Source organism: Pseudorasbora parva, chromosome 8 (genome assembly GCF_024679245.1).
Source record: "Pseudorasbora parva isolate DD20220531a chromosome 8, ASM2467924v1, whole genome shotgun sequence".
NCBI classification, from domain to species: domain Eukaryota; kingdom Metazoa; phylum Chordata; class Actinopteri; order Cypriniformes; family Gobionidae; genus Pseudorasbora; species Pseudorasbora parva.
This window is the reverse complement of record NC_090179.1, coordinates 29,614,348-29,628,859: the sequence shown is the minus strand read 5'-3', so window position 1 is coordinate 29,628,859 and position 14,512 is coordinate 29,614,348. Positions and strand designations below refer to the sequence as shown.

Sequence of the window (14,512 nt, the reverse complement as noted above, 5' to 3'; positions counted from 1 at the left end):
CTTGTTAGTAATGTCTTTGTTACACAACAGTGTTTAATTACCTGATATATGGACAAATGTTTATATGTTTATTAGGGGTGTAACGGTTCACAAAATTCACGGTTCGGTTCGATACGATACACTGGTGTCACGGTTCGGTTCGGTACGGTTCGGTATGTTTTAGATACAGCAAAAAGAAAAAATTGGCAGAAATTACCTTTTTTATTATTATTTTATTAAAACTAACAAAGTATGATTTTTTGTTGTTGTATGATTTTACCCATCTTCTATGTAGTTACAGGAATAAGACATTAGCTCTTTACATTAGCGTGTGCGGTGTGTGTATGCGTTGCAGGAGCCCCACACCCTGTAGTGCTTTACATATGCTGCGTTTGCAGTCCGCAACTGATCCGCTGTTGCATACCACAAACACAGCATTTATTCATTATTTTTTATTTAAAATCCAAAAGTTTTTACTGAACATGCCTCGTCAGAATTCCAATTTTCTTTGTTTACTCTTTAATAGAAGTCAGGTTACGTAGCCTACTACATTTAAACAACATTTTTATTAAATTCATTTATTCATATTTATATACTTTAGATTTAGCTCACACAAGTGGCAAAACATAGTTTATAGCCTTAAATCACAAACATTTTAAATTAGAAACTTACAATAGTATATTCAAAAACAGCCGACTCTAGTCTTTACTTTCGTTTTTACCCTTTTAAAAGAAATCCTGCAGGTCAAAAAGAACTTTGCTTTTCACCTCCAAGAAAGTACGAGTGCTCTCCATTATGGCACTTTATTTTTTACCTAAATGCCAGGTAAGGTGTCGTTTTGTTGCTTTACTTGAGAAAAAAAAGCCATGTGTTGACTTTGAAACAAGAGTATATTTTAAATGATATGCATCTGTGGTGAAATTACTAGATTTTCGCGTCAGTATGTTTATTTTAATGCGAACAATGTTCTATCACTTTAATGCAGCAACGCAGCACAGCAAAAAATAGACTCGGTACGAAAACGATCCGTGCACTGCTGCAGACGCAACGCTCCTGGAACAGACTGACGGACAGCACCCGCGTGCAGTTTGAAAGCTGTCATCCGTTAACATGGGTACGGAAAAAAATACGCACCGCACACACGCACTGCAGACGGAGTATGTGTGAAACGGCGTTAGGTCTCATATCCGCGGCTATAAATGGACCACTCGCCGCGGTGATGTCTTTTGCCATTTGAATAAGTTGGAAATGTCTGTCTAAATGCTGCGGGGATAGTTTGTGGGATAGTTTGTGGCTGTTTCTCCTTTTTATCGTCTTGTTGTCGGCGTAAAGACAACAAGATCGTCTTGTTGTCGGCTTTGACATGACATGAATTATTCCCGCTGCTGTACCCTCAGCAAATGCGACATACCGTTGTTTTTTAATCCATCAATCTTGCCAACACCATCATAGCTTACCAAGAATCCAAAGTTCACCCAAACACCAGACCTGTTGGTTATTGGAGGATCTTCTATTTCTGGTTTGTTAAACGCAATTGCCATTTTGCCACGAGCATTCAGCGCGTAGCCTACTGAGTAAGCGAGCACCTGACTGAGCAGCCTAAAACATATTTGTTTTTGTTTTTTTCTTTCACTTCGGCGGTGTCAGGGGCATTGTCTGTTATGTCGTTTTGGTTATTGGGCTACCTTGTTGAACGCATATTATTATATTTCACACACTTTTTTATTTTCCAAATCTAATTAATTAGTCCAAGAACCGTTCGGTACATAATGCGTACCGCGTAACGAACCGAAAGCCTCGTACCGAACGGTTCAATACGAATACGCGTATCGTTACACCCCTAATGTTTATACAGTACAATTTCAAAACTATTCAGATAGAAAAATATGCAATCGAAAAAAAGTGTCAAAGGCCAAATCACAATTAAAAATAAAGGAAAGAGACTAAAAGCTGATGGTATAATTACAAATGGAAATAATATAAAAATTGTTTTCTCTAAAAGACACTATTCAAAATCAGGCATGCATGCATGCACAAAAAACCTTTGCACTGCTCTTAATAATTCATGGTAACAAATGAAGTATACAAACATGCAAACCAAATGCCAACCACAAGACTTGTCAAAGCACCCATGTGAAATGTGACACTGCCTGTTGACCTCAAACAATGGAACTAGACCATACAGGCTGCATTCCCTATGGAAAGGTGATATTTCTGCTCTAGAGGAGAGCAAAGAATAGACAGACACTTGACGGTGAGTTTGTTCTCGATGCTCATAAACTAGCTTAACTGGTCCCACTATTCAGCATCAAACTAAACAGTTTGTTCCTTAATTTAGTTTTGAAAATTGCTTGACCAAATAATTTAATTTGATGTTTCAATTTTGACAAATCATTAGATCCACGGTAAAGGACTCACTTAGAAGAGACTTTGCATGTCTCCCAGAATTTGGACTCCTTCACCTTGTACCATGGAAAAATCCGCTCCATTTGCTGTAACAAATAACAGTGCCATCAGAAACAATAATGTAGGACTGCAAGATGTTCCATTGTCAGAATTGTGTGTCCACCAACTTTTCCTCACCCGGATAAAAAAAGACTTGAGCATGCTGTTGGCTTTCCTGCTCTCTTGCTGACCTCCGTCTGAATTGAAAGCTGTCTGGATGATTTTCACAATGTCATCACTGAACTCCAGCTGAAAGAAAGGAGCAGAAAATTACACCTGGCCCTCACATGTATTTGACCGGCATTTGAACCATGCTGGATTAGAGGCTTGAAAGAGGCTCAGGTAATGTTTTAGAGAAGGATAGTAACATAAAATCTATATTTTTGCTTTAAAATGTTTTTTTGTTTTTTTTTTAAAGACATTTAAAAACTCTTACCACTGATTTATAGCATCCGGAATCCATTTTCTTCTCCACAGACTCCAAATCGAGCGGTGAATCATTTGGCGGAGAGACCTCCGTCAGCACAGGAGGGTCAGGGCCCTCTGGGGAACGGCGTGAGGGAAGGCTCTCTTCTGTCTCTGGGTTCAACTCGGGTGGCTTCATAACCGCCTGAGACAAAGAAGATCACTAAGTTTGATGGTGAAAATATAGCGGGCGAGAACTTCTAGGACGGGAAATGGCAATTCACCTGTCTGTAGCGAAGCAAGTGTGTGGACGTGCGGGAGTTGAGGAGGGAGGTGAGAACTTGCCGCATGGACTTCTGAATTTCTTTTTCTAAGATGGCCCGCCATTCAGTGGGATGGGGCTCAGTGCAGTTTGTGCAGGTGTAGACCACACTCTCAGGCAGGTTAGACAAGAGCTCATACATATCATCTAAACATATAAAGGGAGTGTTGTATTACAGAAACATCCAAAAATCTAGAATGCTACCTTATTTTTAATAACCATAGCCATGCTAGAACTCCTCAGATCATAATTAAATAGTTACACTACTATTCAAAAGTTTGTGGTTGGTGGTAATTCTCCCTAATGCTGCATTTATTTGTATAACAGTAATATTGTGAGAAATTATACATTTTAAATGGCAGTTTTGCAATTTAATTTGGCAAATGCTTTAAAATGTACTTTATTCCTGTGATGTTAAAGCTGAAATTTTAGCTGCCATTACTCTATTCTTCCATGTCACATAATCCTTCAGAAATCATATTAATATGCTGATCATTATCATATGTTGAAAACCATTGCTTAATATTTGTGTGAAAACAGTGATATTTTATTTCAGAATTCTTTGAAGAACAGAAAGTTTAAAAGAAACTGAATTTTTAGAAATTGAAATCTTTTGCAACATTAAACATGTACATTAACATGTCTTCATTGTGACTTTTAAACATTTTAATGCTTCGTTGCTGAAAAAAAGTGATTTCTTTTAACAACAAAAAAATATCTAACAGACCAAATGTTTGTAATTACTTTAAACTTTGTAATTGTGTACATCTGTAATTTAAAAATAAACCAACTTTTAGAAGTTGAATGTCATGGTGTCCTGTGATACCGCAAGATAACAGATATTGAGAAATACAAATAATTCACCAGTTAAACTTTCACATTTGGCATGGACCCAGCAATCACACTTCCTGCACTTCATCATTTTTCCATCACAGTCGTCGTCATCATAGCACTTATTACAGAGTGGGCAGAAGTTGCCTGGGAGAAGAAAAACATTGATTAAATAGTTTTGTGATAGTTTAGAAACATACAATAAACAACTATGGTATATAGCACTGACCTTTAGTTAAGATTTTGGCACAGTCATGACACAAAGAGAAATCATGTGACCACTGGGCATCCCAGGCCTTCCCTGGTTTGGTGGCTCCACAACTCTTACAGCACACGCACTTGGTGCAAATCTGTGGCAGAAGGAAAAATAATTATGTGAGAATGTAGCAAAAATATAACAGATGTTACAGACATCTAGGATTGAGAGTGTGCAAGTACCCAGACTCTTTTCTTCTTGGTGGGTCTGGTAGGGTGGTTGGGTCCCAGGCACTCAGGGTGATAGCTGTTTCGGCACTTGTCACACTCCAGTAGCTGCTAGATGATGGAAAAATAATAAAAATTAGTCATTCTGATCCAGGTATTGAGGATTTGTCATTTCTGAAGGTCTTGGGAGTGGATATGGGAGTGAAATAAGCTCAAACTTGGAAGTTGCTTAGTCAGTTATTAAATGTACTAAAATAAATGATAATTCCAGAGAGCTGACAAGTATTTGCCTTTTATTAGGAGATATTTTTCATTAGAATATACTAAGAGGACATTCATCATTGTTGATCCAAGCTAACTCATGCTTTGAATATTAAACTCTTCCATTTATCTTTAATCATTACATCAGAATTAATCTATTGGATCTGATGGCCATGAGATGGCATTGTGTGGAATAAACTCTTTAAGAATAATATTAATCTGTCTGATACTGGTTACAGTAGTGCGTCAAAACTTCTTTCCATTCATTCTGGAGGTTTTAAAAATTTCCTCCCACTGTTCCAACGGTGTCTTCTTTTTAAAATCACTTCTGTTGTTGTTGGAAGCACTTTATTATTCCCATGATCAGGGACTCTTCAGTTCTTTAAGAGAAAGCTTAGAAACAGAAATACATGTCACTAAGTTTCTAGCAGGGTAATTCTTCTGTTAGTCTCCCTTATTTATATTTTAGTTCTACCATTTTTGTAATTCATTACTGCAGATAATTCTGGAACCGTAAGTGTCTCTCATCTATATCATGACAGAAATGTAAATGAATAGAAAGTCTTACTTTTGTTTTCTGACACTTCCTGCCACAGACGTGGCAAAAGCGGCATCGACGACAACACCAGTTCTCCCACTGTTCCTCATGGGGTCGTTCTGTCTCCCCCAAGCAGAAGAGGTGAAAGGGTTCACAGCACACCTGGCAGAAAACAAACTAAAGACGACAAACCATAAGAACACATCTTATCATTTTTGTGTCTTTCGTAAGACAGGAAATACAAACAAGACATCCCACCTCTACATTACCGCTGCTGGCACAAAGAAAGCACACCACTGGCGGGGTGATTGGCACAGAGGTGAGAATGCTGAGCCCACCCATCTCCCACACATTCTCAATGTCATAGTCTTCCTTGAAATCAACTCTGATTCGATGCACTCCATCGCAGGGCGCTTTCTGCTTGGCGGTGCCCCCAGTCGACGGAGTGCTCTGGGAGTTTAAAGTACTGCGGTCAGGTTTGGGTATCTGTTTTTCCTGTAAACAAATCACATTTACATTACATTGGTGACTTAGTAACTTAGTAACTTAGAGTGTATTCAAGGTACATTCTGACAGTATGTGTATCGCCTGGGAGCTTGGCATCATTTGTGCTATAAATCTCAGGAATATCAACACCACAAAGAATAGCAACCACTATTCATGGGAGAAGAGGCAAGAGATAAAACAAAAGACCAAAAAAAAAAAAAAAAAAAAGAGTAAAAAATTAATACAAATCTGCCTGCAAGATCTGCTTACCTTTTCTTTTGGTTTAGGCTTGAGTGGTTGAACACATCGAGAGGTCTGTTTCTTTAGCTTTGCTTCGGATGCTAAAAGATGACATGACCATAAAACAAAAATATTAAGTCTATATTAAGTCAGGTGTGTCCAAACCTGCTCATGGAAGTCCATCTTCCTGCAAAATTTAGCTGCAACAGACCTGCCTGGAAATTTCTGGTGACCCAGACCTGAATGGAAGGTGGCCCTCGAGGAGCAGGATTGGACAGCCCTGTGTTAAGTTAGCAACAGTAAATATCCTCATCTCTTTACCTGTGTCTGCTGCAGAGCTAGGTTGACTTTGTTGCTGAGATTTTTTCTTGGGCTCAGTAGACTGGGACTTTGCAAAACCTTCCTTTTTTGCCTGCATTTGGCTTTGCTGCTGCAAGGACTGCTGGGACTGAGCTGGTGGGGAAGATGGAGCAGTGTGCAGGGAGGTGGGTGAAACACTGGGCTGCTGCTTTCGTTCCTTTCTAAAGGCTGAGCTCAAAGAGGTCTGAGAGTGCTTGGGGTTGTCAGAAGCACTAGAGAGCAGAAGGTCCTTTGGGGAGGAAGCTGGTGACGATGGTGATGAAGGCTGCATCTGCTTTTGTTTGTCCTCTCCCTGTGCAGGTGGTGGAGTTTCACTTTTCTTATGGAGAGGGTCATCCTTTGGAGGAGGGCCTGGTTTAGGGCTTGATTCAGAACACTGGGATTTGTGATGGGAATCCTTTTTTTCAGTCAATTTATTCCTCCTCTTGTCTTTTTTACCTGTAATCGATGCAAACAGAAAACTCATTGAAATATAAGAGCATCTATGACTTCTATTAAGCTATTTTCAGAAAACTGACCTTTAGCCTGCTTCTGAAGAAACTTTGATGGCATCCACTGCAAGTTCTGACATTTCCGTACTCTGTGATGTCAAGCACAAAGGTTTAAGTGGAATTTTAGGGAGTGAAGGTTCTGAAACCCACAATTCAATACAATACTAAACAAAATTTTACACTCACTTGCAACACTGCTTTTTAATATTGCGCCCCCCAAATTTGGGCTTATCCAGGCAGTTGGTGCAGACCCCACAGTCATTTGGAACTTGGCAGCCTGGACACTGCCCGCAGCGTCGAGAGCGCCGGCCCTTTCTTGGTGGGGCCTCATGGACCGTTTTCTGCCTTGTTACTGGCTTAATAGGAGGTGTGGGTGGCTCCGCCTCCTCTGATCCCGCCACTGATGATTTGTCTATTCAAATATACCATTAAAGATTTAAAAACAATGTCACTTTAAAAAAAAAAAAAAAACACAAATCAAACTATTTCTAAGATGTTTTCTCACCATCATTTCCCATGGAAGACAAGATCTTTTCTCTCTCCTCCCATGGCAAGGCACTAAGGGTAGGCATATCATCTGGGAACACAGCACGATTGCGACCCAGAGCTACAGCTGCACGACGACACACATGCTTAATGCGTGGACCACGGACTGACGTCTCAGAGGAGTCACTTTCTTGACCCTGCACAGGACAGCAAATGGAAATGGTCTTCTGTACATTTAGGAAAAAAACACCTAGGAGCATTTTACAAAGAAAATGGGACAACAAAAGACATACCGGTAATTTGGGTTGATCGCCAGGTTGTAAATCCCTCTTCTCTAACTTATTGAGCTGAGCTTTAGCTTTTTTCAGCAGTCCTGCAACTCGCCTGTCTGTGACTGGCTGCTTCTCAGCACGAGCTAACACGGAGCCAAGAGATGTGGTTGCAGGGGGTTTTCCCATTTGTCCCGCTTGGGTAAGAGCAGTCAATTTGTCCTTGTCCTTCTCCCTCTCAACTCCCTCTGCTTCAATAATCTTCTCTGAAGGTCTGCCTTTTTTGGCCAGACGACCCTTGGATGACAACGCCCCAAGAGGTTGAACTGCTGCAGACTCACTTGGGGAGGCTTCTGCACCAGAGTCAACGGTGACTGACTTCTTTCGACCAGGTGTCCTTTTTTGGGTGAGAGATTCTTCAATGTCCCTGGCCTCCATTGCAAATAGGCTGGATGTAGAATTGGGGGAAGCCTCTGACTGAAGGCTTTTCCCTCTTTTATCCCAGTCTTTCCTTCCATCTCTTTTGTTTTCTTTTTCACGCTCTCTACTCTTCTCTGTCTCCCTGTCCTTCTCCTTTGTTCCTGTGTCTCTAGTAGCAGAGACACTCCGTTCCCTTCCTGCTTTTCCAGTACCCCCGCCTGATCCTTGAGGACTGGGAGTAAAAAGAGGGAAGAGTTGTGAAGATGAAGCAGAACTCCCACTCACACTGAGACCTCCTGCTGCTCGCCGCCCATCGGAAACTCCATGGCTCGTAAGACCAATGGAGCCTGAGGGGAAGCCGCTGAAAGAAGATTGAGATAAGGCACTGGCAGCAAGTGCACTGACTACAACTCCAGGCAATGGGCTGGAATTCCCAGTCACACTTATGGGAACAGAACTGCTAATCATGGATTGTTCAGAGGACTTTCCTGTTTGAACTCCTGACTGACTGCTCCTAGTAGTCATAGAGTGCGAAGGTGACCTGGGCTGTCCACGTGAAAACCTAGACCCCTTTCTCTTTTTGTTTGACGTTGGTGAGACCTGAAGGGGAGACAGAGAGCCAGGGCTGCTCCCTGAGGAGGATGGGAGGGTGACAGACTCAAAGATGCGTGAATGAGCCGGACTTGGAGTAAAGAAAGGGGGACGTAATAGTGGGCTGCGTTTTTGAAGTGGTGTTTCAATCCGTGATGAGGGATGCTGGTGATGATTATGGTGAGGATGATGATGCAGGGGGGAGAAAAGTCTGGTACCTGTCCCAGCTGGGCCACCAGGTGCTGGGAATCCTCCTGGTGTAACGCTACCTCCACCAGGCCCTGGTGGCATGAGTCCCACATCCTCAGCAGTCAGAGGTGGAGGACGAAAGTTGTCGAAAGTGGGTTTACGGATAAGGCCCTCTTTTGCATACTTGGCAGAGGAGAAGTACTTATTTTCTGCACATGACAAAGACGTCCAGCGGAAAGTGGGCTCTCGTAGTATGGAACGACGCTTGTCATGAGAGCTGGAAAGTATTGGAGGGTTGGGCAGAAAAGGGGCAATGGAATGTGACATCATCCACGGAGAGTGGGAGTGATGCTCAGATGCATTAGATGAAGCTGCCTGGGGAGGCTGAGAAGGGCTGAGAAGTGGAGGTGGTGGTGGGGAAGAGGACAATGATGTTGTGGAAGAGGCTTGTTGAGATCCAGCTTGTGAAACCCCTGGTGCTGGGCTGATGATGACCTGTTTCCTTCCACCAATCAGGCTGCCCCTACCACGTGCCACTAAAGCACCCCTCCTATGACTCTGAGCTTTGCGACCCCGTCTGCTGTGCTCCATCAACACTACATGGTCTGGCTCCGGCTCTGATGGAGGTGAAGGTGGGTGCGAGGTGTGGTGCATGCTAGCCTCCGTCTCTCCCTGAGAGGCAGGGGAATGATCGCCCTCTTCCGAAAGGACCTGGGTGCCCTCAGAGGCCTGGGAATCACAGGAGGAGTCATCAAGACTAGGGCTGCTGGAGCGAGACGACTCGCCAGAAGAGAGCTGAGAGGAATGCTGCGAAATAGCGCTAGAGCCACAGGATGCAGCACTGCTACTGAAGCGCCCGTTGCTAGTGCTATTGTTGCAGCTGCTGTTAAGGAGACTAGCTGCAATGGTAGTGGCACTGCCAGTTGGGACAGGAGGTGGGGGCGGAGGAAGAGAGTCAACAACAGGCCCTGGCCCAGGTGTGGCAGTGCTTCCACTTGTGACAGGAACTGTGGAAACAGCTGGGGAGGGTGATGCTATGGGTTGAGGTGCTGGGGCAGATGCTGCTGTTTCCAATCGAGCAATTTTCATGTGTGTTGATGGAGTACTGAAACTACCCTCATCCTCAATAAATCGCTTTGGAGTCTTGATGATGCGCAAGGAAACCGTGCTCACAACAGGCATGATAAACTGCCTGATGTTTGTTAGCTGCGTTCGCCTTCTATTCTTCCCACCCTCAGGATTGGCAGTTCCCTGGGTGCCAATAGCTTCTTTTGCCAATAGTTTCTTCTTCTGGGCCCCCTTCTTTGCCCGCTGCAGCAGCTGCTTTGCAATAGTGGCATCAGTGCGTTTAGAGGGAGGGACAACCCGCACAGGTTTGATATGGCGAGGGCTTTGACGCAACCCTAACGGCCTCCCAAGTTTAGTTGGAGTCATTGGGTTGACTGTTGTAGAGTCGTCCTGGGGATCTGGGCTAGTGCGTTCATCAGCAGGATGAGAAGCCCTTAGCTTAAGATCATGTGGAGAGCAGGCACCCAAATCTTGTACCCGACGATCCCTGAAGGCCTTATGTTTGGCAGTCCCAGATGCCGTGGTGGACATCTCCTGGGCAGAGGAGGCGTTAGCAGCCTGAGCAGCAGCAGCAGCAGCCTCAGCTTTGAGGCGCTCGGCAGAAGGCGGCCTGCCCCGTCTCCGTCTTTGCACACCTGGGACACTCTTCTCTACAATGGCCTTCAGCTTAGACTTCAGAGGGCTCAGTTTGACATCCTGCAGTCTTTTCAGTTTGGTCACCTTGGACTCTCGGCTGATTTTGTGAAGCTTAGCCTCAGATCCCTGATGGTGCCCAGACCCAAGTGGAGTTTGCCTTTTCTCCTTGTCTTCATCCTCCACACTGTCCTTGCGATTTGCAGGACTGGAGCTGCACTCCAACGCTGTGCCATTACCATCTTCAGGCAGTGAATGGCCGCTCTGCTGCCAGCTCCTCTGGTTGGCAGAAGCAGGAGGTCGGCCTCTTTTTTTTTCTCCAGTGCCAGGAGGCCTCCCTGGTGGTCGTTTTACCTTCCCTGTAGGAGCTGTGGTGACAGGCAAAGGAGCAGTCTCAATACCAGTGCCAAATCTTTGTGCAGCCAGAGCCCTAGGAGGACGTCCTCTGGGCTTCTTTTCCGGTGTGACAGCACCTGACAGAAAGAGAAACACCCCATTAACTATAAATCTTGCATTTAAATGCATCTCAATTACATTTCAGCAAAATAGCCATTTAGACTTTACAAATGTTTTCAATTAAAATTATTTTACTATACACTTGCAGAATGAATACTTGGGGTGTAACGATACATCATTATATAGAGATATAGCAATAAAAAAAAGTGACGACATGTACATTTGATTTAAACGATTCGCTATAACGTTACCTGATTCCAAGGCTCAGCTTAATGCATTTATAAGATATAATTCATCCAAAAATGTAAATTCTGTCATCATGTACTCGCCCTCATATCATTTCAAAGCAAAAATATTTTTATTCAACATCCTAATACAAATTATAATTTGTTTCTATTCCTCCATCTAAAGTCCATTCCTCTAAAAATTAAAAGACCCACAAAATGTCAAAGGCATCGTAAAAAATAATCAATTAAGTGGTCTAATCCATATCCATGGCTTGTCTGTGTAAGAGATCCAACAAATGCCTGCATTTAAAGCACGAGTACTGAGTTTCAGTGACTAGTATATATTATGCTGAATTTAATGTATAAATGCAATTGGGGGATGTGTGTGGGTCCTGATAATAATCAAATTAATAATAATAGAGTAGTAATAATAATAAAAAAACTCTTCTTCATTTTGACTTAATATCATGATAGAATTGTATTAAATCGTGACAAGTGCATCATTACACCCCTAAAGAAGTAAGAGGAAAAAAAAATGTAAACGATTCTCTACCTATTGACGTCCTTCCTGGGCTGTGTATTCTTCTGTTGTCACTGACTGTGGTAAAGCCTCCAAATTCCTCCTAAAGAAAATCAAATTTAAAAAATGTTTTTAAAAAAAGAAAAAGAGAGCAATTCATCAGTTTGTGATTCAACCGGAAGAGATTTTTTTAACTTGTGTCCACAAAACCAAAGTGGCTATTATCTAAAGAGTCATTCAGTTTTGCTACATTCCGGTCTCATGACTTAGAAAATGCCAAAAGACCACTTTTTATGTTAGCAATTCTCATTCTTAACTCATGCTTACAGTTGCTGATAGCTCTGGAGCCTTTACATGATCCTTATAATAAAAATGCAATAATGCATTAAATGACTTTGTCCTCGTCACAGATATATTAAGCTTTGTAACCTTAAAATGAATTAATCCTTCAATTAAGACCATTCATCTGAATCCAGAAATCCAGTGCAAACATTTGTGAGATTTGGTTGTACAAAAACAATCAATTTGGTTGAAGAAAAGGAAAGAAAAAATGCTTTTCAGCCTGCCGTCTATTTGCCAGTTAGCCCAAAACAACACTCTGAATTGCTCAAAAAGTAGGCAAACCAACTTCTGTTTTTTCGACAACAGGAGAAAGTATCAAACACATGATGATGGCACCTCATACCAAGATGACCTGTTCTGCCAATTCCACTCAGGTATCCTTAGATGTTGCTAGGTTGCATGACATCAATGCTGATCTCACCGTTAGGACATCTGTTGCAATGGCCGTATCTCCTGACAACTGCTCCACCTCTGTCAATCAAACAGGCTAAGCTTTGCAGACGTCCTGTGATAGGATTTTATAAAGCTCAAGGCTTTTATGATAGCCCTGTGCTTATCTCACACCTGACATGAGGGATATAGGGAGGAATGCTGATTACATGGCCCATTTGGGCTCTTGCCTTCCTGATCTAATTCTGTCACTACATTTTAGGTAAGCCATAATTCCAATTCCATTTTTGAGTCAACTCCATATCCCTTTAAGTCACATTTCCCACATTTATCAGATTTTTCAACAGGCTTACAGTGCAGATGATTACTGTAATTACCATCTGCTTTGCAGCTGGGCACGCTGTGTTTTATGTTGTGATAAAAATGACTCAGTCGTTGAAGTGTCCTTGGTGTGAATTAAGTTGTACTCACAAGGACACACACTGAGAGAAAATGTACTCTAATTGTCTGTATGTGTAGAGAAGAGTTTCACAGAGAATTTAAAAGGATTTTATGGCTATAACTGAAACTGGGAGCGCATCAAAAGGATTTCCCTGTAGCTAAGACTTCAGAAATAGAACGAAAAATGGCATTTTTAAATTCAAATAATCACGTCGTTAACCAGGCAGTCCTGTTTTTGACAAAAGAAAGAATTTCAACCAGATGGGTCCAGCAGGCACCGGATGTCAATGTAACATCAGACTGACGTTGAACAATCGTTGCATTTTTGGTAGAAAATTAAAATTGGGTTGATGTCGAACTCAATGTCAGATTGACAACCTCCAATATTGGACAAACGTTGTATTTTGGTTGAAAATTAAAATAGTTGTTTTGCGTTCAAAAATACAAGACAGGACATTTTAAACATCCTAGATCGACTAAATGGGATTCATTTACACACAACAGAAAGAGAAAATGAAACTACAGAAAATTTAATTAATATGGAAATTACTCAAATGCATTTAACAAATATCATTTCAGCCAGCCATCAGACAAGAGTGACTGTAATACTGCAATGTTTACAAGCTGGCAACAGATGCAACTGCAGTGGAGTCAGCACTGGACAACACATTTGATCAATGCTCCTGATCTCTATGAAGTGAAGCACCAGCTTAAGCATTACCACAGCGATACATTTGGTCGTAGGTTTAGTCTTGTAAAGTGCGCTCAAAGTGAAAATATTTTCATTAAAGCTGCAGTCTGTAGATTTTCCTCTTTGTCGCCATCTCTGTTCCAAAACTGCAATTGCAGTTATTCGCGTAAATATCAACTTAATAAGAGTTGTGTCTCAGCATAGCAGCGTGGAGGAATCCAATGTTTTGAGGTGCAGCTGTCATCACCACGCTGGTGTAGATACTGTCATTTGAAATCACAGACTCTACTGTTTGAAAGCATGACTGGACATAATGTCAACTGAACAAGGAGCTAACATCCACATTTTTTCTGACCAACTATTGTAATAAATCAGTTCCACCATACAAATTATACTTTTTTCAAATTGTTAATGTTAACACCAGCATTTCGTGACTACATTTGATGTGTATTAGGGCTACCTGTAGTTTTCATTTTTATGCAGTGTTATTTCTAATCGTTATATACCAACAAATTAATGTGAAGTAGAGGTGAATTGCTCCCTCTCATAGCAAGCACAAAATAATTGATGTTTACTATAATGCACATAAAACGAGAAAGGCACAACAAAGAAAACTCTGTAACTGTATAAAATTAAGCGAAAAAGTGTGGTGCTACTACTACTATTACATAATTGAACCGTTGATAATTTCTTAGCTGTCCAGGAGAAAAAAAGCTGAAAAAAAAACCCTTCAAAACTCAGTTCACACCACCTTTAATTATCCTCGTTTTCCTGGAGTCTCTTTTCTGTAGCCCCGAAGTCCGAGGACTTTTGCGTTTTTAATGGATGAATCTCCAGTTGTCACAGGAGGTTCATTTATTTGAAACTTTTTGGATCAGCCATCAAATTGATAAGTTTAATTATATCAAGTGATGTGAGAAAAGGCTATAAATCTCCACCTCCAACATACTCACGCAGTATAGATTGCTAGCCGAGATGCCTTCTTTATGTGTACAGATGTAACGCAAT

The 14,512-nt window shown here is 41.7% G+C and overlaps 1 protein-coding gene across 1 annotated transcript in view; it reads right to left on the bottom strand.

Moving 5' to 3' along the window:
• The window catches only part of kmt2a (lysine (K)-specific methyltransferase 2A), a 40,243-nt gene that overhangs the window by 12,714 nt on the left and 13,017 nt on the right, over positions 1-14,512 (bottom strand). Inside the window, exons 2-17 of the mRNA XM_067450709.1 lie at positions 11,674-11,743; positions 7,561-10,910; positions 7,287-7,464; positions 6,968-7,193; positions 6,809-6,870; positions 6,252-6,728; positions 5,961-6,031; positions 5,463-5,699; positions 5,235-5,381; positions 4,421-4,516; positions 4,212-4,332; positions 4,016-4,129; positions 3,114-3,298; positions 2,861-3,034; positions 2,563-2,673; positions 2,398-2,471 (exon numbers count right to left, since the gene is read on the bottom strand). Coding sequence (XP_067306810.1) covers positions 2,398-2,471; positions 2,563-2,673; positions 2,861-3,034; positions 3,114-3,298; positions 4,016-4,129; positions 4,212-4,332; positions 4,421-4,516; positions 5,235-5,381; positions 5,463-5,699; positions 5,961-6,031; positions 6,252-6,728; positions 6,809-6,870; positions 6,968-7,193; positions 7,287-7,464; positions 7,561-10,910; positions 11,674-11,743 — 5,693 coding nt within the window. The remainder of the gene's footprint in view (positions 1-2,397; positions 2,472-2,562; positions 2,674-2,860; positions 3,035-3,113; positions 3,299-4,015; positions 4,130-4,211; positions 4,333-4,420; positions 4,517-5,234; positions 5,382-5,462; positions 5,700-5,960; positions 6,032-6,251; positions 6,729-6,808; positions 6,871-6,967; positions 7,194-7,286; positions 7,465-7,560; positions 10,911-11,673; positions 11,744-14,512) is intronic.